This window comes from Lobosporangium transversale, assembly GCF_002105155.1.
Source record: "Lobosporangium transversale strain NRRL 3116 chromosome Unknown BCR41scaffold_83, whole genome shotgun sequence".
Lineage (NCBI taxonomy): Eukaryota > Fungi > Mortierellomycota > Mortierellomycetes > Mortierellales > Mortierellaceae > Lobosporangium > Lobosporangium transversale.
Window position 1 is genome coordinate 62,344 of NW_019029061.1, and position 24,236 is coordinate 86,579.

General features: G+C 41.2%; 5 protein-coding genes across 5 annotated transcripts; 4 read left to right on the forward strand and 1 right to left on the reverse strand.

Annotated features, from left to right (window-relative positions):
• Positions 1 to 291: 291 nt before the first annotated feature.
• BCR41DRAFT_365182 (ARF-like protein) lies at positions 292 to 1,805 on the forward strand. The gene is made up of 6 exons (XM_022026121.1): positions 292 to 537; positions 678 to 784; positions 918 to 1,005; positions 1,131 to 1,274; positions 1,381 to 1,532; positions 1,660 to 1,805. The coding sequence occupies exons 1-6, from the start codon at positions 535 to 537 to the stop codon at positions 1,706 to 1,708; spliced, it is 543 nt and encodes a 180-aa protein (XP_021875385.1). The 5' UTR covers positions 292 to 534; the 3' UTR covers positions 1,709 to 1,805.
• Positions 1,806 to 2,245: 440 nt separating this feature from the next.
• BCR41DRAFT_402304 (hypothetical protein) lies at positions 2,246 to 5,200 on the forward strand (the record flags this gene model as incomplete). The annotated part of the gene is made up of 5 exons (XM_022029295.1): positions 2,246 to 2,633; positions 2,830 to 2,952; positions 3,112 to 3,533; positions 3,634 to 3,705; positions 3,854 to 5,200. 5 exons carry the CDS (start codon positions 2,246 to 2,248, stop codon positions 5,198 to 5,200), a joined length of 2,352 nt encoding a protein of 783 aa, XP_021875386.1.
• Positions 5,201 to 6,535: 1,335 nt separating this feature from the next.
• BCR41DRAFT_390811 (hypothetical protein) lies at positions 6,536 to 10,659 on the forward strand. The gene is made up of 3 exons (XM_022028279.1): positions 6,536 to 6,923; positions 7,103 to 7,890; positions 7,999 to 10,659. Exons 1-3 carry the CDS (start codon positions 6,613 to 6,615, stop codon positions 10,650 to 10,652), a joined length of 3,753 nt encoding a protein of 1,250 aa, XP_021875387.1. The 5' UTR covers positions 6,536 to 6,612; the 3' UTR covers positions 10,653 to 10,659.
• Positions 10,660 to 10,689: 30 nt separating this feature from the next.
• On the reverse strand, positions 10,690 to 12,506 carry BCR41DRAFT_390812 (hypothetical protein). The gene is made up of 4 exons (XM_022028280.1): positions 11,872 to 12,506; positions 11,330 to 11,755; positions 11,075 to 11,231; positions 10,690 to 10,957 (listed from the first exon to the last, which is right to left on the reverse strand). The coding sequence occupies exons 1-4, from the start codon at positions 12,460 to 12,462 to the stop codon at positions 10,704 to 10,706; spliced, it is 1,428 nt and encodes a 475-aa protein (XP_021875388.1). The 5' UTR covers positions 12,463 to 12,506; the 3' UTR covers positions 10,690 to 10,703.
• A 116-nt stretch (positions 12,507 to 12,622) lies between these two features.
• BCR41DRAFT_402307 (processing of precursor 4, ribonuclease P/MRP subunit) lies at positions 12,623 to 13,941 on the forward strand (the record flags this gene model as incomplete). The annotated part of the gene is made up of 5 exons (XM_022029296.1): positions 12,623 to 12,706; positions 12,877 to 13,148; positions 13,255 to 13,382; positions 13,487 to 13,588; positions 13,805 to 13,941. 5 exons carry the CDS (start codon positions 12,623 to 12,625, stop codon positions 13,939 to 13,941), a joined length of 723 nt encoding a protein of 240 aa, XP_021875389.1.
• Between the last annotated feature and the right edge of the window lie 10,295 nt (positions 13,942 to 24,236).

The window sequence follows — 24,236 nt, forward strand, 5'->3', positions numbered from 1 at the left end:
CATATGCAAGATGAAAGCGGGTAAAGTGAATGAGAACAAAAGGTTGGACCCATCAAGGCCTTGTAATATTTCAGTGAGTGAGTAATATTTTCGTTGCATCAAATCTGCCTGCATACATCACAAAGACTTTTCTGCAACGGAAACTCATATCACTTTAGCCGGACACTATCATGGTGCATGCATGACAGATAGTTGGAATTATTACTATTGCGCATGTGGAAGGACCTTGATCCAGTTCTTACATTTGGGGTTATCGCGTGTGTCCCGAATTTCTTTCTCTCACTGCGCTACAGACATTCAAAGATGCTTTTTTTGTAATATAAAAAATCACGTGTAAAGGCTATAGTTTTCTAGCTTGTTGCATGCATCATCCCTTTAGACCTCTTTCCTTTCAACGCTCTCCACCTCTCACTCACCACCTCTCACTTACCACCACGAATAATCATCAAAACCGAGATATTCATATAATTTATGTCATTTTGGTGAATAGTAGTGAACAATCGACATTACAGTATAAAAGAAACGGAACTCACCATGGTACACGCATAAAGCATTTGTTACTTGTCTCTGCCATCTCGATGTATACATTCGGAGGAACAAAGTAAAAAAAAAAAAAAAAAAAGAAAGAAAGAAAGAAAGAAAAGAAACTAAATAAAGCTGATACAAATATTATTCAGGGTATTGTATTGACAAGGCTCTGGCGGAAGCTAATGAGTCAAGAGGAAGTCAAGATTGTGATCGTCGGACTGGACAATGCAGGAAAGACTACTGTCCTATATAAGTTGTAAGTAAGAAAAGAATATGGATATCAGGCTTAGTTCAGCACCTTCAAGCTTTTAATTCAGGGAATGTCTAGAAGACGGAAAAAGCTTTCAGCATGCTATTTTTGACATACATTTTATATGCGTGTTTTTTAGACTTTTGAATGAAGTCGTCGTTACCACACCAACGATAGGATCTAACGTTGAAGAAATAACTTACAAGAATATCAAGTTCCTCATGTGGGTGAGTTGTACTAAATCATGAATACATTCTTTACTTTTCATTCTGAACCATGACTTTGAAATATGTGCGCATATTGACACGCTGCTTTGATATTTTTATACATATTCTTTATTTTGGTGGAGTAGGACATAGGAGGTCAGGAATCACTACGATCATCATGGAAAACGTACTACGTCAATACAAAAGCCGTCATCATGGTCATTGATAGTTCAGATAAGGAACGCCTCCACATTTCAAAAACAGAATTACACACTATGATGGAGTCAGAGGCAAGCCTTTACAACCTGAAAAAAAAAAAAAGCGTTTGTGAAATGTTTTTTAGAATGGACAGGCTTCTAATCAGTGGAGCCTTTTTTTTTTGTGTTACTGCAATAGTCATTACGAAACGCAAGTCTTTTAGTATTTGCAAACAAGCAGGACGTCAAGGGTGCACTGAGTGCAGCCAAGATTTCTGAGGCCCTTGCACTCACATCATTGCAGGATCGACAGTGGCATATCCAGGCATGCTCGGCCCTTACTGGAGATGGGTAAAGACTTTATGATACTCTTGTGATTGAACTAGGTGGGATTGTCTCAATCCCAAATTAGCTACCAACTTATTAACTTCACTGCACCTACTTTTTTTTTTAATGTTTAATTTTGCTATTTAAATAGGCTGTTTGAAGGACTGGATTGGATAGTAGCGCAGATCGGATCGCACTGATTTCATAAAAATATTACCATCTGCTGCACCTGTTTAAAAAATCAATTTGGTAATGGATGTTTGTTTGTAGCCTTTTATTTCCTCTAATATACCAATGGGCTCAAGCTTGAAATGTTCTGTTCTCGAGGCGAAGCAAATGCTTGTTAATATCTTCCAGTGCCTTATGGGTCACCCTTCATGACAGAGAGATTCTGAGACCTAAAATGGAAATGAAATGCGGGATTTTTTATTTTTTGTTTATAGACAACAGGGGATTGACATCCAAGCCAGTCAAAGTTTCCCTTGTGGAAACTATTTTGACATTCTTTTTTTTTGAAATGCAACAATGAAATAATTTCGACATTCTTCATCATAGTATACACACGCACTCTGTCTCATCCATTCTCCTCACCTACATACAGCTTCACACTTATCATTCTCTTCCTCCATCCATCCATTGGCGCTTAATACCCTCATATTCACTTCTTTCTGCCATTGGATCTCTCTCTCTTTCTCTCTCACTTTTTTTTTTTTTTTTTTTACCATTACCTTGAGCACATGGATTCCTCATCTGTCTCACCTGTAGCTTCGCCTCATGCACCTCAAGAGCAGGGCAGTGACAGTCTCAAGGGTAGCATCGCCAGTGTTGCTGCTACGACTAACCAACATAGTGACAGCCCAATTTACATTCAAAAAGGAATGGCCGAGAGCTCTTCAGTGGAATCACCGACTCGACTGCAGTCGCATTTTGAAAGTAGAGGAAACCTTGATACCCTTGCTGCTGCTGCCCTGAAGCCTATTATAGAATCAAGCCCCACAGAGAAGACCATGGTTGATGCTTTGATCAGTGTGAGAGCTTCACCACCCCCGGTACAAACGCGTCGCAGTGAGCAAACGCCTATACAACCTTGCACTCGTGCTACAATGTCAATTTCTTCCTTGATTGGTAAGGAGAGAGTAATGAAAAACACAAATTGCTCGATATCGCTTCATTTTATTTATTGTGTTGTTTTAAGAATGGAACAATGCCGAACTATCAGACGGCCACATCCGGAACCAGCCGGTAACCTTTGCATTTTTGGGTTCGATTGTACAAACAATTAAGACTTTTAATTTTATTTTAATTTTTTAAATAAAAACAGATGATTCTTCGTCGTCTTCTTTCTCACACAAGACGGACGATAGGATAAATGCAAGTCCTAGTCGCCATGCGACTCGATCTGGCGGGTCGTTTGGGCATTGGCGTGTTAATGGGAGGGTATCAGGTACGGTTGGCTTATAACAGGAAAGAAAAAATGAGACTTTTTTTTTTTATTTTTTTCCTTCTTTCAATCATGCTTCTTTGTCTATGCGATATGTGAACGTGGTACAAACAAAGGGCCATCTGACAGGATTCCCTTCAATTCTTTTATTCTTTTCTCCAGACGAAGAGATCAGGCCACAGAGTCGTAGTAATTCACGAAGCGATGACAGTGATTCTGATGATCGATATCTGGCCAACCGGCGCTCGCGCCAGCCTCAGCTTCAACATAACCACGCTCATCATCATCATTCTCACGAAGATTTAATGCGAGGATATAGTCCTGCTGAGCATCATCATCGTCATTACCATCATCACAATCCATCAGGTTCAAGCAACATGGTACAGCCTCGTCACTCACATCAACACATGGTGCCTGTGCACCAGCACACACATCCTCATGTCCATTATCATCACCCACATCAGCATGTTCATCAACACTTGCCACTTTCACATCATCGCCATCACCACGTTCATCATCATCATCTGCACCAAGGCAAATCCTCCTCATCTGCATTTGCCTACATGCCTAAATCCCTTGGCCTCGTAAGTCCTATGCGTTTACTTAGTTATCAGGCCATTTTACACGTGTGTAACGTTGACCAACACACTAAAACAACCGCTTTATTACACACTATCTATTCAGCGCCTCAATCCAAAGCTGAAGGTGAACGCCACCCATTTGTACATATCATATCTGATTCAACTTGATCAAATGGTGAGGAACACACAAGGGTTTGTTCCGCAGTCATCCTCCATGGATTTGAAGATTACCTAATTGAAAATTATTTAAATTGCTAATTTTTTTCCTTTCCCTATTATATCCGATATCCCAATGTTTCACCTCACGTTTTTTGCATGTATAGCAACGAGCACAGCATCTTATGAGGTCTTCAGAAAAAAGGAAGCCAGGCCAGGAGGGAACTACGAATCAAATGGAAGTGCCAGCTCATTCTATCCACAAACACCACCACCAACAACCGTGCTGTGGCGCGTCTTGTGTCAGTGACTGTTGTCGAAGTGCAATGACAGCTCCATGTCAGGTGGAGACTACTGGTCCTAAAGTCAATAGGCCTCAATCACCGCAATCGCCTCAATCACCTCAATCGCCTCAATCACCACAATCACCACAATCACCAGTATCTGGCACTGCTGAGGATACAGATATGGGACATACGGAGAATACACAGTTAATACTGGCTAAAGATGCAGTTGGCAGGTCATCACCAACAGCGTCTCGTCAGGGTCACTTACATCCTCATGTTCATATTCACGCTCAGCATCAGCACCAGCATTTGCATGGCCACGGCCGTGGTCATGGCCATGTTCATACGCATCCACATGTGCATCCACATCATTCTGCACCGGTTTTACCAGCACATATTCATCCTGCTCAACACCATCATCACATCATCCCTGCAGGTACAAAATTGGAAAGAAGTGGAAGCAAAGGTAGCGGTTCACAAACAGTTCACCGCCATCACACATTACATCATCACCATCCACACCATCACCCATATCATCCTAATCATCCCAATCACCAACATCACTTCCATCATCACGCACATCCTGGAAGTCATCATGGCCATAACCATAATCATAATCATAATCATAATCATAGTCATAGTCATAATCATAGTCATAACCATAATCATAATCACAATCACAATCATAGTCACGGCCATCATGGACACGGACACCATCATATGCACGGACACAGCCACGGTGTACATGTGCACCATGGCCACACGCACAGCCATGCCGGTCATAGTCACACACATATCCATAACCATTCTGGATCACCAATACATCAGCAGAGCCCAGGATCGGATCGGTCACATCGTGAACGTGGTCAGAGCAGGCGATTCTCTCAACAACAGCAGCAGCAACAAAAGCAGATATTGGTTCTCCCAATGCCTAGACGACCTTCAGCTTGTGCAACGGATTCTCCGGTTGTGAAAGCAGCTTCACCAGATCCACGGCCACAGGGCGGAAATGAAATTCATGTGACGTGTGAGCATAGTAGAGATGGAACAAAGGGCCTAGAGCATGAGCATGAGCATGAGCAGGAGCAGGAGCAGGAGCAGGAGCAGGAGCAAGAAAGGATGAATCAGGGTCAAGATGATGGTCAGGAAGATAGAGATGGGCCATCTTCACCACTGATCTCCCCTCCTCTAGCTCTTAGGGCTGAGAGTGCCATGCTTGTGGACTGAATGAAAAGTCCTTCTGCTATGTATAGTAATAATAATAATAATAATAATTAAAAAAAAAAACTCCTGCTGTATTGAGTGGAGCAGATCATTTTTTGATCGAGGTAATCAAACGAAGTATAGATTGGTCCGTGCGAGATGCGGGACAGCCGTTAAAAAGATTGAAAGATGATCTGCAAGCAAAGTTCTCATTTGTCCATTTGTCAACAGACAAAGCGATGATTGCCTTTATTTGTTTGTGCAACCTTTGAGAAAGCAGAAGAGGGAGAGAGACCACTTTGGGCATGCCATATTATACATCCATTCTTTCTTAAATTAAGAAAGCATCGGATGGGATCACTCTCACCTCTCTTTAAAGTATCGCTGAACAAGTGTATGTGCAATCGAGATGGAAGAGAGTTGCTTGGCAAATCATGCATATGTATACTTTTCTTGTCTAATAAATAAATGTTTGTACCGAGTGTTCTATTCCGACAACATAGACTTGCGCTCCTTCTCCTTTTATTTAGTGGCAATGACCCCCATTTGTTGTTTTAGTCGCATCATGGAGCATAGCAACTTTTAGGAGACTAAATAAAGAAAGAGAGCTTTTTTTGAATTTTACTACATCTACTTTATACACACAGAACAACAGAAGCTGTCAATCCATCATTTGACGGAGTGTTTCCTTTCAATGTCGTGTCGGGAATTTAGTACTCTTGAGGAATACAAACATAATGCAATGTTCGATGATGCATCCGACCGAACGACAACATGACGGGAACATGGTGCGTTAAATAGCAAGGTTTATTTTATTTACAAGGTTTTTTATTTACTATTTACCTTATTTTACTTTTCACATTAGTGGGCTATTTGCTGGTTTAAATTTTTTTTTTTTTTTTTTTCCCATTCTCGCCTCCAAGTCTTTTCTTTCTCTACAATTGCATTGCATTGCATTGCATGGTACATGTGGACATTGAGAACCATTGAACCCATTAAAAACCACACGACCTGCTCTTTTATTTTTATTCTTTTTTTCTTTTCTCTCTTTATTGTTGTTTACATTCCTTGTATTAGCTACCTCTTACTCTCACTCTCACTCTCTCACTTTTTTTTTTTTTTTTTTCGGGCTGATCGATCTTTTTTTTTTTTTTTATATTCACATTCACTCTTTTCTGGTGCTCAATGGACTTGCAGGCTGCACATCCCACTTCACTTCCTCTCCAGTCCATTGCACCAACTCTTACGACCCACAGTGACAATAGCTTCATACTTTTTTGCCTATACTCTATTCCTATCCCTTGTCTCAAACACCCTGCACCATCTCAAGCATAGGCAAAAGAATCAACCGCAGTCAGTGTCCACAATAGGCTGCTCCCTATCGCTTTTTTTTATTTTTTTTATTTATTTTTTTATTTTATTTTCCCCTTCTGTCAATGGCTACTGCCTTTCACGCAAACGCCACTGCTTATTCGAAACGGACGATCCATTCTCTCTTTCATGACCCTGTGGGCTCTTCTGCCCTATCAAAAACTATTGTCTCTGATACTTCTTTCCCCCATTTAAAGTCCTCCAGTTCCCAACAATCTTCTTCAATGCCTTCGTCTGTTCCTTCTTCTCCTTCCTCCTGCTCTCCCGCGAGTACTCATCGTACCTCTGCGCATTCTGGACATGCCTTGGCGACCCGTCCAAGAAAGTATATTGGACACTATGATATTGCCGACAGAACATTCCAACTTCTTTCTCGGTAAGGACAAAGTGGACGATCACTTTTTTTTTTTTTTTTTTTTTTATTCATGGTACTTAAATCACAGAGTTTACTTTAGCACCTTGACTTGCATATTGCATCTTGCCTTGACACCCCCTTGACTTTTTATTTTATATGAACAAAATTTTCTCGGATCCTCTGAAACAATTTCTTCATAGACATCGCGCTGCGGCATGCATCCTGTTTTGGTCATTGACCATCCTACTGGACATTCTATTGCAGCTGCCTATCGAATGGTTCTTTCTATTCTATTTCATCCTTGCGCTCGTATTCCGCATTTTCTTCATTGGTGGTCATATCGTACTGATCTCCATCGGCGCCATGTGCATTTCCAACGCTATAGTCTTTTATACTGTCCCCTTCAGCTTCACCTCTCCTTTTGCTACAGGCGTAGCATTCGGCTTGATGGTCAGCTTAATTCATGGCCTCAATCTCAAGGGCGTTATCCTCGCCATGACCATGTATATGCTCAAACCCTACATCGAACGACAAACTCTGATCGCCTCTCTCAATCCACCCGCTGTTCCCTCCATCGTATTTCTAGCCCCATTAGCATCTTTTTGCTCAGCATTTGGTGTGCTTTGGTTATTGTATGATCTCTTTGGATATCTTCATGCCTCAACAGACGACCTACGGGACTTTTTTGGGATCACCTTGCCAGCACCCTCCATCGTCACGCTCAAAGATGTCAAAGACAGGAGTATCACCCTTAACTGGCAATGCTCATCTCAGGCAACCATTTCAAAACATCTAATCGAAATCGATGGACTTATCATTGGTGAGAGTGGCAAGCAGGAGACCAGCGTCGTCATCCAAGGTCTCTACCCTGACAATACTTATCGAATACGGCTCTGGGCTATCACCGCCCGTAATTGGAAAACACCAAGTGATTATGTTGTTGTACGGACTCTTGCATCCGTTCCTGTTGAACTTGAACTTAGCACAGGTAATTATAACCCAACTGAAAAAAATATTTACTTTCATTTTTTTAAGCTTCCTTAATTAATTTTTTTCGAACCTTTTCTTTCTTTCACCTGATATTGTGGATAATTAGCTGAAAATGCGCGACGGGAAAGCGAAATGATTAAGCAGTTGATAAAGGAGACCGAGCATATGCAATTAAACAAAGAGAGAGAGCAGGAAGTAATAGACACAACAACTGTGCAAAGACAGGACAGCTCTGCTGAGGGGAACAAAAATACATCCTCATCCGGAAAAGACGGTGATGGATCTAAAACTTCTGCGACTCAGCCCTCTACTTTAGTAGAGGATGGCCCTGCAGGAAGCCCGGCCACAGGAGTTACAGACGAACAAATCGCTGCATTGAGAATACAACTTCAAGGAAAGGAGGCAGCCCATGCACTACTCATTCAACAACTCACTGACCTTGAAAAGCAGTATAAACAGCAGGAAGAAAAATTGAAGAATGAAATCTCTGCACTTCGGGAGCAACAAAAACTGGAGGATGAGCCCCGACAACTGGCCAAAGCAAAACTGAAGGAGCTGCAAGAAAGTTTGCGAGAAGCAGAGGCTCACAAGAGTAAAATTGAAAAGGAACATCGAATGGAAGTTGAGAAACGACAACGGGCTGCGGAGCAATTGGAGGCTAAGCATCGGAAGCTAGAGTCCTTGCAGCGGACATTGAGACAAAGCGAGGAGAGGTTCCAATCAGAAAAAAAATCTCATCGTCAGCAAATGCACGACCTTGAGGCTGCTCTCAAGAAGCGATCAGAGGATGTCAAGGCTGCAGAGTCTTCTTTAAAGGCCATGCAAGAGTCCCAAAAGGAGCTTTATAATACTATTGAGGTCAAGGAGTTAGAGCTCCAAAAGTTGCAGGCGACTATTCACTTACCAAAGGGTCATCTCTCATGGGAACAAAAGAGCAAGGATCTGGACGTTCGCTGCACGCGTTTGACACAGCAGCTTGCACAGTATAAAGCCGAAAATCAACAACTTCAGGAACAACTTGCAGAGGCTTCCAAGAATATCAGCCATGTGAAATCAGCACGGGAAGCCCGCAGGGCGCAAGTGGAGGCAAGGAAGGCTGCTACAGCAGAAGCACAGTCTACGCAAAACTACTTGGAGCAGCAAAGTCAAGACACTAGATCAACCTGGGTTAGAGCTAGCTGGAATAATAACCCTGGAATACAGATCCTGAACGGGCTATTCCAGGATGATACATTTTTAGGAGATGCTAGATCGACACCTGTGCGTAAGATAACTGGTCCACCTCCTGGACTTCCAGCCAAGGCCAGCAACTCGTCTGAATCAATTAAAGCGATGGAGTCCAGTGCTCCAGGATATGGGCGTTCGCGAAAGAATTCTATAACCCAAAACAGCTCAACAAGTCCTGGCTCTCCATCGCGATCCAATGCTCATGTTGGACAGCCGTTCGAATCCCAACGATACAGCATGAGCCCTCGAGCTCGCTTCCAGGCCGTGGGACAGGTTCATTCGCCGCCGATTGCTCATGGGCAACCTCATTGGGGAGGACCACCCTCATCGGGAGTTAAACCTGGATCCATTTCAGCCGGTGCCGGAAACAAACTATCTTTGGCTGAACTTGAATCCAAAGGCTCATCCAACATTGCATCCAATCAATCATACAATTACCATCGACTCTTCGGGACTCCTACGTCGATGGATATGTCTTCAGGAATGCTTTCAGAAGCTGGAATGGCTAACGAGCATCAGCTGAATGAACAAACTGTAATCAAAACAATGTTCGAGGCGCCAGACACACTGGATTTACGCCATCCTCTGCGTACTGTTGGAAACCACTCCTCCTTAGTGGCACAGTCCAAGATCCTTCCTTCACACCTCCGATCAGCCTCCACTCCTGGGATCCCTTCACCGCTTTCATCTCCAATTGCCACCACACTGCAGCCCTATCAATCATCATCGCCATCTTGGGACCTCAAGCCCATCGGTCGCCATGGAACTCTGGATCGAATGCACAGTCAGGCTGAAGGAAGTTCCAGCTCACTTAACTACTCCGATTCATCCTCACCAACATCGCCTCATCTCTCTTCACTCAACCAGGTCGGACAAGGATTTACACGCAAGTCACTGATCAGGAAGTCTTCTGCAGATCGAGGCTTTTGGCCAGGATATGACAGCGCAGATGGTGGCTGGGCTCGAGGTCCAGAGGGCTCATACAGCCCTATGCTTCATGGCACTCATGATCTTTGGGGTCAGAATGATGGACGGTTCAAGTCAGCTGCTCGACATTCAGGCATTTCATCTGTACGGGATGTCCAGAATATTGGAATAGAGAGTCTGTTACCTAGCCCTAACGGCTCGTCTGTGTCTTCGCTAGACACTGGAACGCCTCTATCTATGGATGCTATCGCATTTGCAGATCATTACTTTAGCAGTCGAAGCCATCGTGGATTCGAAGCCCCTTCATCTCTATCTTCCGCAGCGTTCTCCAGTGCAACCATCAAACAGCCCATGATGACGGATAATTCTATCAACTTGAGCGGTGCAGGAGCAGGAGGAGGAGGGGGAGGATCTTCAGCTTCATCCAGACTTGTAAGTGGTGGCGGTATTGGTCCGATAAATACTTTGTCTGCTTTGGATCCAACTACCAATGTTAGTGGAAATGATGAGACGGACATATTCGGATACGGTCTCAAACTAAACCCTTTTGGATGGACAATTCCAACAGAAAATTATAACGATCAGGATATTCAAGCCAAGGAATAAACAGATGCATTTTTTTTTTTTTTTTTTTTTTTTTAGCCATTGATATATAATTTATTTCAAATGAAAGCTAGATCTGGTCAACCTCTTCGTTTTTGTTTTTGTACTTTGTTTTGATTCCGCATCTTTTAATTGAGCAGCACGTCCGACCAAAGAGCCAATCATTTCATTATACCGTTCAGAATCCATGATCATCTGTTCTCTTTGATCAAGCCAATAGGTGAGCTCGTCTGAAGCCTGACGGGTGTATTCTGTAAGCTGTGCAATGATATCCTTCATTTCTTCTCCAGAGTATCCACCAAGGTTTTCTAAATCATCCCATCCCCCAAGAAAAAAAAAAAAAAAAAAAAAAAAAAAAAAAAGTTAAATTATCTTAAGGAATGAAAACTTATAAAAAATATATATATCCTGAACCTTTTCTTTACCTGGTGTAAACTGACAGTAGGCCTGTACCGCTGCAATATCTATTGGCTTACGCTCCGGCATAGTCTCAGTACTGACAATCATGGGTGATGAAACCCTTGATCTTGCTAAAGATATATTGTTAAGTGAGTTGGGGATGGAGGATGGCGTCACAACAGTCTGGGGTGCAAGGAAGAAAAAAAAAACACATATTTAAAATTTGATTCTAACTATAGTCTTAGGATGATGATAAACATCAAGTATAAATGTGTAGATACCTGTTCCTTCGCAACAACGAGTCCTAATGAAGCATAGTACTCTTTCCTCAAGTTTGAGTGTTTCCATTGAAACTGTGGTGCTGCCTGAGAGGATGGAGAACTCGATTTTGCCAATGGACTCGTAGGATACTCAGTGCTACTATTTCTATTGTTGTTTTGCTGTTGCTGACGATGATGATGGTGATAATGATGGTGAGTACTAATGTTATCATGGATTTGGAATGATTGTTCACATAATGAGGTCCACAGTTCTTGTTCTGCCAGCAACGAAGCCATGTCGAGTTCTTCCATATCTGTATTCAATAGACTTGGTGCAGAATAGTTGCCATGGTTATCATCGTCTTCAATAGGGTATAGTTCGGAAAGCTTCTCGAGTACGTAGTTTTCGACCTGAAGCGAGTTGACAGCAGTGAAATCAGGCGCAATCTAGGTTGTGTTTTTTTATGTTAGATGAAATAGAAAACAGTATCACGCCAAAAACGTTTTTTGATAGAGGAGAGAGAGAAAAGAAAAAGAAAACGAAAAAGGCAAAGATGACGAACCACAACTGGTGCCTCCTCTGCTACGGGGGCTGGAGTTGGCACCGGAGCAGAAACCTGTATCTGCACAGGTTCACCGAAAGGATTGCCATCTTCAACGCTCTCAAAGCTTCCAAAGTCATCGTCACCATCTGCTGTCTGAAAGCCATCACCGTCTGCAAAATCATTGAAATCACCGAATCCATCGTTATCATTGCCTGCAGCCTGAACCTCGCCAAAGTCACCAAAATCATCGTCGTCGTTGCTAGGCGCCGACATCTGGGTGGTTATTGCTGCTGTTGTTGTAGCTGTATCAAAAGCTCCAAATCCATCATCTTCAAACAAGTCATTATTCCTGCGCCCTTCAACACCAAGGGTAGTAGTGTTGTTATTAATATCCTGTGCAGATCCGAAATCACCAAAATCATCGAGGTTATCATCATTCTTTCCTGATATACGATCATTAATGGTATTGGGAGAAAAAAGGTCTCCTTCGACAACTACGCTGTTCTCTGACTCATCGGATGGTTGTTTTGGGGCTGGTTCATCAGCGGCGGCAATGTTCTGCTGCTGCTGCTCTTCCTGTGATTCCTGATGTTCTTCCATGGTGGACATTGGACTCGGTTTTTTTGGCTGGGAGATGAGATGAGGCAAAAAAAAAAAAAGCTGAGTTTTGTGTGACGCGCCTTTCTGTATTGATCCGTTTTAATAAGACAAACTTTTTATGTATTTTTTTTTAACATTAGCATTGCTATCATCCTTGGAGCAGACAATCATGGACAATCAGGATCGACAAGAACTTAGTCTCTATAGTAAACTACCCGACAATGTGCGCAAGAGTGCAGGGATTCAGGACAGCGTACGGAATTTTTTTTTTTTTCTGACTAATTCTTTATTGCTATGCGATACTTGGTACAAAAGTGAAAGCTAAACCTTACCTTTATTCCATTCCTTTTTTACATCATATCGATATTAAAAATAATAACGACGACAACAACCATCTATAACAAAAAAAAAAAAAAAAAAAAGCTTGTTGGGGCATCTATGAAAGGCACACAGGCATTACAAGCATTTGTTCCTAAATACGTTGAAAATGCAATCGTGGAAGGTTTTGACAAGGAAGAAGTCTACAAAACGAAGGTGAAGAACAAAGCGGTCATGCTTGACAACCCTCCCAGTAAAGCGACAAACGAAGTTAGAGAGAAGCAGAAGCAACGACGGAGAGCCAACAAGTCAAAGGCATTGACAGCAAAAGAGAAGAGGGCTTTTGAGGTGTATCACATTCCTGTGGAGGCGAGAAAGTAAGCATAAGCAAAAACATGTCATTATAGTCATTATATTTTTTTTCTTATTCAAGTCTCCAGATCAAGGGTACTAAATATCTTAACCTGGGCGATTATATCCTAGATATGAATCTTTTCTTCCCTTGCATGATTTATGGAAGGGTTACATGGAGGAACTCTTTGGACCAAGCAATCCTGTCGCGTTTACTCAAAAACTTCTCAAGGCTGATTTCCACGGAGCAATCATCACTGGTAAAAAAAAAAAAAAAAAAAAAAAGGGGTCTGTTTTTGAAACTTCGAGATGATTGCCTAAAACTCATTCTCTATTCCTTTACTACGCATTCAAAATCACCCAGTTGCACAATCAAAATGCCCTACGTATGTTGGTGCAAGTGGTATTGTTGCTCAAGAAACCGAAAACGTTTTCAAAATTATCACTGCGGCCGATGCGCTTCGAGGTACCTTGTTTTATCCATTTTTATCTTTTTTGAATAATGCAGTGTATTGCAGTGCTCCTATGCGAACTGAAATTTTGTCAATTGATATTTATTTTTTTAATCTGAAACATCATAATTGACAAAATTTCAGTTCGAATAGGAGCACTGATGTATTGTAACAATGAATTCATGGACCTTTTTTTTTTTTTTTTTTTTTTTTTTTTTTGATTTATTTAGTGATCCCTAAGACCAACAACGTATTTACTGTTCGTATCCGTAATTCAGTTTTTACAGTGCATGGAAACCAGTTCCGGTATAGAGCATCGCATCGAAGCTCCAAGAAGTTCAAATCAAAACCTACGATTGATCTTTGATCAAGGCAACTGATAAAACTGGTATGGCAGAAACGATATCAAACATGTACTATAGTAAAAGCAACTCTAATAACGATAGTGTTAATAATAATAAATGGAGACAAATGACGCTTATCATGAGGAGAGACAAAGTAATGTGGATTCATCACCCTCTCTTTCTTTTTCTTATCAATCATTTTATCACCTTTTTCAAAATCATTTTATCACAATTGATTGATCATATTTTCGCTTTTTCATAATCATTTGACCATCTTTTTCGCCTTTCACAATTACTTTGACCATTTTCACCTTTTCTCAATCTTCCTCCTTTCTCCTTACACATCAGCCAGCTTCTTTTCTCCACCAGTCAGTTCCTCTTCTCCACCAGCCGGCTCCTTTTCTTCACCACTAGCCATTCTTTGCTCTTGTATCTTTTAGATCTTTGAAGGTATTTGTCTTTGTCCTGTTTAATGATTATTCATATGGACTAAGATGGTATTGGGAAGCTTTAAAAACACCCTTCTGTTGCGTAAACGAATTAAAAACCTCTCAAATCTCTCTATAGCCTTAATCTGAAGTGTTCCTTTGCGAGAAGTACATCAAGGACTATGCTACGACGCAAAAACTGGGCTCTCCTATTTGGGATTACCACTCTCCATCACTCACTATTAAGATGGTCAACTCAAGGGGAATGTTGAAAAGGTAACCGTGCTCCGCAAAGGGGACGATACCGTCTCTTGACCAAGGTATTCAGTATCAATGGGAGCAAAAGTGACTCGCATCTAGTGGCAGAAAATTTTAGGAAAAAACCTTAGTCCTAATTTTGCACCATCGCAGTCACACTGCCCATGTTTTACTAAAGGCACTCATTTTGGGGTACATCTAAGAGTCCATCATCATCTCTGCACACTCAGAAAAGTTATTATTCTCCTTAATATATAATCTATAAACTATAATGGGCGGCGACTTGAATAAAAGAAAGAGGCAGTTGCGAGATGCTCGACAAAAAAAAAGCACAGCGCAATTTGTTGAAGCAGAACAGTCTTCACAGATACACTAACATCCAAAACTGAATCAATAATTCATTCTAATGTACTTTTTTTTTTTTTTTTTTTTTTTTTTTTTTTTCATTCCTAAGAACCGTATATGCATACAACATTCATACTTTGTTTTAATTAAGCTCCCGTCTTCTTCTACGTTATAGTTATGCGCTGTGATATTGGCTTGTCTCATTTGGAAAGCTAATGACTTTTTTGTTCGTTTAGGCTACTAGTTCAGTTTTGTAGGTGGTCTAAAATGTTGCCCATGACAACTTCCGGACGTCATATAATGCAAGTAAAAGAAAGACTTTTCCCTCTTTACTTTATAAACGCTTGCTTAATTCTGTCTTAACTATATCTTCACGGAATATGAGACCAACTCCACAAAGGGAAGTCAACGAAGCCAGGAGGTTAATGATGGGAGGCATGTCTACTAGGGAAGCAGCTGCTAGCGTTGGTATATCACAAGGGACGGCCACCAGGATCTATGCAAGAAATAAGGAGTACATGCCAGTCAATAATGACGGTCGACCAAGGAAAGTACCTAGAGAGATCATGCAGTATCTTAGGGTGAACATGAAACAAAGTACACTCAAGACTGCAGTTGAGACCACTCTCAGAGCCAACCAGTGCTCCTATTCGATAATCGAATGAAATTCGAATGCATATAAATTTTTTTTTTTTTGCAGTGCATTCGAATTCTATTCGATTATCGAATAGGAGCCCCCTGCTATGGCGTAGAAGAAGACGGGAGCTTTACTAAAACAAAGTATGAATGTTGTATGCATATACGGTTCCTAGGAAAGAAAAAAAAAGAAATGTACATTGGAATGAATTATTGATTCAGTTTTGCATGTTAGTGTAAAACTATCCTTGAACCTATTCTTGTTCTTCGACTCATTACTATCCTAGTTGCTCATCCACTCAACTTTCCTTGCAATACTGTAGTCCGTGCTAGAACTGATGAAGTAAAATGAATTTAACAACAATCATTCCTCATTCTCTCTTCCATTTCTTTTGATCTGCTCCCGCTATTGTGGTTCATTATTCTTATTAGCCTCGCCTCCATGAATACTTCAGCGCTGTTCACATCCTATGACGCATCAGTTGCGGAAAAAGTACATGTCAGGAATGTCCATTCAATACTCATCAAGAAGGTAAGGATGCCACGCAAGGCTGAAGAAGAACAATAATAAAAAGAAGTATGGAGAAGCAATAAAAAATAAAGAGATCAAAAGTTTTAGTTTGCCACAGTTCACGGAGACATTCAAAGCAAAATGCAATTTAATGCTAATTAGCCCGTTGATGGCGACAGTGAAGGAATTGCGGAAGAGTGGCGTTGATGGGAGAAGAGATTATTAGAAGAGGAGGATTAAATATTAAAAAGTGCAGCAGTCTAGCATACACTACTATTTGAATCGACTCTCCAGAAAGTGTTAGTACAGGGTCACGGGATTGACTAAGCGTCTCTGTTGCTGGCTCTCTCTACTGTAACCTCTTCCAGCTGTGACAAGCCATTTTTCCTGAGGTGTAGAGGGGGTGACCTCTTTAATTTATTTAAGAGCCGCATTCATTTACGTGGAACCTAATGTGAAATAAAGTTTGGATTGATTAATTTCTGCTCCGGCAAAAACAATTTAATTATAAAGTTGGCAAGACAACCACATGCAAGGCTCGCATCATGATTGATTTGTGTGCACTGGGGTGTATACTGAAAGGCAATAGGAAATAGAAGACTTGTTAAAAAGTAGGATTTCTATCTATGAGAGGGTGAAGCAAACAGACACAACAGTGAAAATCTACTTTGTTAAAAGTAGGCAGACATGATCGTGATAAACTGCACTTCAATAACCTTCTCATGGCCAAGCTTAGGCGCTTTTGGGTCCTCCTTAAGTAAGTCGAGTGCATGGCATGGAATGTCCTCCGACAGAACCGATTTGAATGCTGCGTGGAATACCGATATTTCTATTGTAGTTCTTCTCAGCAAGAAAAATCGTGGACCTTTTGTTTTGTTTTTGTTTTTTTTTTTTTACTTTCTGGCCCTTTTAATTTTTATTTTTCGTTTTCTTTTTTCTTTTCTGGTTCAAACGCAACAAAAAGAAAAAAGAAAAAAAGAAAAAAAAAAAAAAAGAGCTTCGGGGAAAAGGTGCATCTAGAGATATGTGTGGTGGTGCGAATGGCGAATGGCCATGGCAGCCGGACTCCATCCATATTGTTCATCTTTATGAATTGGCGCGCTCAATCTTCCTCTGTAATGTTCTTTGGACATTCCTTATTCCCTTTCTAGTCCGTTCTCCAACATTCTGTAGGTTATACGGCGAAGGAGGCATGTCTGAATGCGGGCATGTCATCCATAAAAGGGAAATAGTTGGGAAGTGGGATATCAATACAGTGGCACACGGCTTTTTTGATGCGATATTTTATTCTATTACGGTAAACCTGCAGGAGCCTTCTACGGCGCATACAGAGTAGCATTATCAACAATCGTGCAGTGAACTACGATAGCGACTACAGAGAATTATCACTGAAGTCCGTCGTAGGATACATCTGCCACGCATTACGACATTGAACGGCGTATGCTCCAAAAGGCCACTAAACGGCTCATAACTCGTAACGGAATTAAAACATCGTACTGGTACGGCTCTAACGGCTAGAACCAGAGGCATTTTGAGGTTTATTTCCCTCTTTCTTGTCCAAAGATCCAAATAGGTGGTGGCAGTGAATCCAAGGGAGCGTATGACATCGCAGCCGCTTTGCCGCACACTTCTGACGATATCTTAATCAATTACGGTGAGCATGCATGAGCCTATTACAGTGCTTACAGAGAAGCATAATCAACAATCGTGGTGTAACCTATGATAGCGACTACAGCGGTAATTGTCCGGGAATGACCTCTGGAGCCTATCTTAGAACACAACTGCCACGTATTATGATTTTGAACGGCGTATGTACTTAACAGCGAATAAAATGGCTCACAGCTCGTAACACAATTAAAATACCGTTTTATGGCGGCTTTCGTGTTCTGTGTCCAGCTATTCCAACTCTTCCACTTCCCACCCCTTGGAAGAAGACAGAGATAAGAAAGTAAAAGAAACAATAAAATGGCACTGGTGTCGGTCTTAGCAGTTTGCACTAAGAGATAAGTCTTTAACTGCGGCAGAAAGAGCACGCTTTTTGGCGTGGTATTTTATCTCATCTGGGTGAGCCTGCAGGGCCCATTCATGGCGTATACAGAGTAGCATAATTAACGATAGCGGAGTATATCTATAACAGCGACTGCAATAGTAACTTCCCGCAGGGGCTGGCTGATGGAGCCTGTTGTAGAACACAAACCGCCATGTATTACGATTATGAACGGCGTATGCTCCAAAGGACAACTCAATGGCTCACAATCAGAAATGAGATTAAAATACCACCTGATGGCGGCCTTTATGGGGAAATTCGCTAAAGCATTCATTTGCTTGGCGCGCCGGAAAGTTATATTCAGCAGGGGCGCGCAACCAGACCACCTCCACGTGGTGCGCCCTGGGCTGCCTGCTCAGCTGCAGGCAGGCAAAGAGTTTGGTAGCTACAATGGCCTAGAGCACATTTTTGGGGCCGATTGTATTTGGATGTGAAAGGGCAAACTACCCACAACTCTCTTTCCCTCCTTTTCAATCCTACGGTAGTGAACGAGAGCTTACGGAAAGAACTCGGGCCGATAGCATCTTGATAACAAGGGCTTACAACAGCGGTAGCGCTAACGTAATGAAAAATTTTTTTCTCCACAAAAAGATAGTGAAGAGATGTGCTTTACTTGCTAGTGAGAGGCTTTTATTAAAGAATGTTTAAAATTTATTATTTTTGATTAATTGTATTTTTCATTATTTTTATATCTTATATTTATTGTTACTTATAATAATATACCATAATTTTTTATTTTTTTTTTTGCAAGTTCCGTAATTACCATTAAAATTTATAGTTATTTTTTGTCTTGCCATTTTTTTTTTTTTTTTTTTTTTTTTTGCTAACAGCCTCTTTAGGGGTGTATGACGCAGATCTTTTGAATATCACGAAAACAATTTCTCTCGTTCTCCAAGTCTCTCTTATTCACATCTGTATACTTTCTACTTGCTCATTCCTAAAATGATCACTGGAGGGAACAATTTAGATTGCTACATGTAGTGCCGACTAAATTTTCTATCCGCTTCTACTATGATACAAGTTATGATACTCTTAGTAGCTCTATTTGATTGTGATTTGTAGAGAAGCCTATTAAGATCGAATAGAGTCCAGCTTTCAGTTCATGGAAATACCTTTGCTGCAAAAGTAATGACGATACCTACACCCTTTTCAAGGACTCAGCTGCAAATTTAGCTTCTAAAACTATCGTAATCTGTACTCAAGACCAAAGTGCATAAGAGAACGTGACGAACGAGAAAACTAGAAGACGCAAAAACTATGCGTTAGGGAATGAGGGACATTGCTTGCTGTTCGTGGCAGATAACTTGGACCCTCAGGACTTTTTTTTTTTTTTTTTTTTTTTTTTGACAACATGGACCCTCAGGACGAAACCATACTGGTATAGGAATAGAGAATGTAAACTATTGGTACAACAGCGTCGCGTGTACATCCTAATCGCATCTTCATGGCTTGCTGCTCTAGTGGCATTCTAACTGACTAGGGTGGATGGCTCAGTGGACTGCGTGCAGGACCGGCAATGGTGATTGCCTGGTTCAACACCCAGAGTTTCTGATATATTTTACATAAACTTACTCCATAAATGAGTCCGATGCACATTTCAAAGAAGGCCTTACCTTAGGACACTATTCACGTGGTACAGACGATATCACTGTCATGGTATGGGCTGAGGCTAATGCTATTGTGCAGTCCTCTCGATGTAAAAAAACAAGCAATATTTGCGACACATGAGGGGTATCAGACTAATTTTCTAAGGAATGTCATCAGTTTGATATTCAGGGTCATGCGCAAATGAGTGTACGACAGGAACGTAGCTTAGGCTGGCGCCCGATGTTAATTATTGCCTGGCACATCCCGATTATTTCTTCTTCCCCACTTATTTTGCAAATTCACTGAATTGATCAGCGGAACCGACAAAAAGATTCACCTCTTTTAAGTGAAACCAATTTAGGATTCATGTTTTTGGTCTTTTTTTTTTTTTTTTTTTTTTTTTTTTTGGAAAGAGAAAGCAGTGAAAAAAACGTGATTACACTGCTTGAGACTCTTACCCTTGTTTCTGTCATATTTTTGGAGCAGAATTTGTCATGCCTCAATATAGCTGTCCGAGATAGCAAATTTGTGGGTGTTCGTGTTCTAGAATTTCCATCTATCCAATGTACAGACAACGGCGATTGGGAAATAGATTTTATCATTGCGTTAAGGACTGATGATGAATATATATGCGATTTAATGTTTGACACAAACAAACAGATGCCGCGCAATCCGCAGCAAGGACAGATGACCATCCCGCATGGTCCCGACCCGACCATTGAGATTAAAGAAGACAAGTACGAGGCAGTGCTCCTATTCGCATATAAAAAAGGGGTGATTTTTTTTTTTTTTTACAGTACATTCCGATTATCGAATAGGAGCCTTGGCACAAGGGGAGTACCTCATTAAATGCCAAGACACAGATAAGTAACCCATCACCTGTCGTATACCAGCCACCAAGTCAGAAGCTCGTCACGTGATTCGAGGCCAAGCAAGTCACGAACTAACGCCACCACGGCTCGGCTCACATCGGCTCGGTTCAGGTCTGAGTCATAGCATGTGAAAGCATAGTCTATGACTCATTGATAAGCATAGCCTATGACTCATTGATAAACATAGTCCATTGATAAGCATAGCCCATGAGTCATCGATAGGTACAGCCCTATGACTCACTGATAAGCATAGCCCATGAATAACATATAAATAGAGACGCATTCCCCACCTAGTTTAGTTCCTTACCTGATATCTTGAATAAAACTCCTAAGCTTTCCTTGACCCTTGTTCCTGTTCACATATCTCCTACTCTCTTACATACCCACCTGCCTAGTCTGGAAAAGGTCATTCTGCCTTGCCCTAAGCCTAGGTTCTCGACATCACCGAACGAGGATGACTCTGCCACCTCAACCAAAACATATAAATAGTCTCGTAGTACCATAACAGATCAGTAGCAATAAATAGCTTATCTTTCCTATACTTCGCTTCCTCCACTCTCGTCCACACACCTCTTGTTCATTGAGCCCAACTGGTTAGTCCCTTAGTCTTCCTCTAGACTGACTTTATTACATGTACAACAGCATTTTCGCTTGCAGCCTCTTCCTATATGTGTGCTATACTATTTATGGTCCTATACTCTAGGAAATTAATGTTTTGTTTGAAATTAATTATGCATCTTATACACTATCATGCAAAACTGATTCAATAATTCATTCCCACGTGCATTTCTTTTTTTCATTCCTAGAAACCGTATATGCATGCACCACTCTTACTTTGGTTTAATAAAGCTCCTGTCTTCTTCTACGTCGTAGTTATGCGTTGTGACATTAGCTTGTCTCATTTGAATAGCTAATGACTTTTTTGTTAATGCAGGTCATTGAATCAGTTTCACATGTGGTCTAAAATGTTGCCCATGACAACTTTTGGACGTCATTTAATGCCAGTAAAAAAAGGACTTTTCTCTCTTTCCTTTATGAACACTTGCTTAACTCTCTCTAACTATACCTTCACAGAATATGAGAGCCACTCCACAAAGGAAAGTCAACGAGGCCAGGAGATTAGTGATGGGAGGCATGTCTACTAGAGAAACTGCTGCTAGTGTTGGTATATCAATAGCGACGGCCACCAGGATCTATGCACATTATCAGGAGTACAGTCACCCGAAATAAATTATTGAGATTAAGAATATTTATTTACATTTTTTGAATAATCTGGGCGAGCAGCTCATATGCAGCATATACAAAGACTTTATCAATCAACATGAAATTTCGTAGTTTTATCGAAGAGGCTATTGTGGTTATTTACTGAAGTTCTTGGGGTATATTAATTGACTAAGAGAAGTACTACGCGGGTTCAATAACCAGTGTACCTTCCTTTGGCCCTCTTCACCTCTATCAACCTTTCTGGCATGGAGTTAACAAGGATAGCCAGCTCCGCTTGTGGCAACTTGTCCCACTCCTCAACCAGAGCCACTCCGAGGCTAGCGAGATCTCTTGGCCCTTTGGTGCGTCTATCAAGTGCAACCGCGAGAAGTGACCACACGTGCTCAGTGGGGTTTAAATCTGGAGAGCATGCAGGCCAGTCTGGAATCCTTGAGATGTTGTTATTTTCGCGCCATTCCCTTGCAACTTTGCATGTATGGACTGGTGCATTATCTTCCATGAGAATACCGTCCTCCACCTCAGCCATAAACCTGGCTAGCTCACATTTATACACATCTTCCACGAAAGATGGTCCATCCCTACGCCCTCGTTGAAATATAACCAACCGGGACCTTCTGGTCGCTGTAATCGCTTCCCAGACCATTAGGGATGTCCTACCACTCTTGAAAGTAGGCGCAACGCAATCGTAGTCGTACTTTTCCTGTGCTGCGCGCCAAACTCTTATCTTACGAAAGTGCGCACCAACTTCAAAGGATGACTCGTCAGACCAAACTACCCGACTCCAATCTTCTATAGACCATTTTTTATATTTTTTGACAAACTTCAGCCGCCTCTCTATGTGCTCTGCGCTTAAGAATGGTTTAGGGACAGCAACCCGGCTGAAAATGCCTAAGAAATGCAGCTCCTTTTCAACTGTCCTCTTACTCACTTTTTTGGGCAATAAGTTGGTGATCTCCTGAAGAGTAACCCTCCTTTCTCTCTTACTATTGCGCACAATGCTTCTGATGTCGCGAGGGCTCAGTAGTTTTGGACGTCCTGGGGTTTGTGCGCGAGCACTGGTTCCTCTTTCATGATATACCTTGGTGTATGAAGATGTAGCTGAAGGTAACCTTGGTAGAAAAAAAGAGAAGTGAAAAAGCTTTTTTTGCAATCAACATTCAAAATCAGCAGAAGTCATTCAATAGAAAGGTCATATTGAAATTGGTTTTATTTCACAATGAAGTCATAATTAGGAATGAGACATGAAAGTAATCATGAGGTGTGGGGAACAAATGCACTACCCCAAATATACTAGCCACAGGCTAGATGAGAATGAAGAAAAGGAATGAGAATGTTAAAAATTCAAAATCATTGAATGACTTTTGATGACCACTGTAGTTTTTGGTTTCACTCAATATCTTTATACCTTGCCATTTTACTGGGACTGTCTTACTACCATATATTTTCGGCTATTATAAGTAGCCTTCCATAAAATTCTAGTCTTCGCTGATTTATAGATTAGCTGGAAGGCTCTAGGAAGTTGACAATTCCATTCTAACACTTTTTCAAAAAATTATAGTACCATCCAGGGCTCTATAATTTTTTTTTTTTTCAGTGCATTCGAATTCTATTCAATTATCATTCGTTCTATAAGAGATATTCCAAAGCTATATCCATCCTCACGCATCCTACACAGCTGCTAAGCCTTCTACCTCTCACCATCATACAGCCTTTTAATAATCATGAAGACATTTCCATTTCAGACGGTCAAGGATGCGATCACCATGCTGAGACAAGGAAAATCCGTCCACGAAATATCCCGCGCTCTCCATATCTCTACTTTTTCCACATCTAAGATCTCTTAAAGGGCCAAAGCAAGTATTCCACGCCACAAAATAGGTCGCTCTCCGAAGGTTATCAAGAGAACAAAGACCTTACTAGTTCGTTATTTAGACATAGGAGCCCTGGGTAAAACTAGAGTATCCTTTCTGTGCTTGAGATTGTGCGGGCGTGATTATCCAAATGGGAAGAGAATTAGCTCACTTGTTTCAGAAATAGATTACAAAAAAGAGATATAAAAACAAAGGAGCTGCTTTCGCCATGGTGATTTCATCCTGAGTCCTTACCATTAACTGCTAGGAATGGAACTCTTAAGGGGTAGATAAGAATGGTCGAGTTTTTTTAATTATTCAACTCTTACACGCTGCTATGGTTAAGCATTGGGATTGCTTTTTGAATGCGTCTTTCTTTTCTATAACAATGTCTAAGAGGCAAAAGCTAGTAGAATGTAAACTAATATAATTTGTTTTTCAAGCCGAAGACATGGATCGAGCTTATCAAATTGAAACGTAACGTTATTTTCTCCTTGGCCCCTGCTTTAGCATAGTATGTCACGAACCCGCTGGACGAACTATTTGACGGGTTTCTCTCT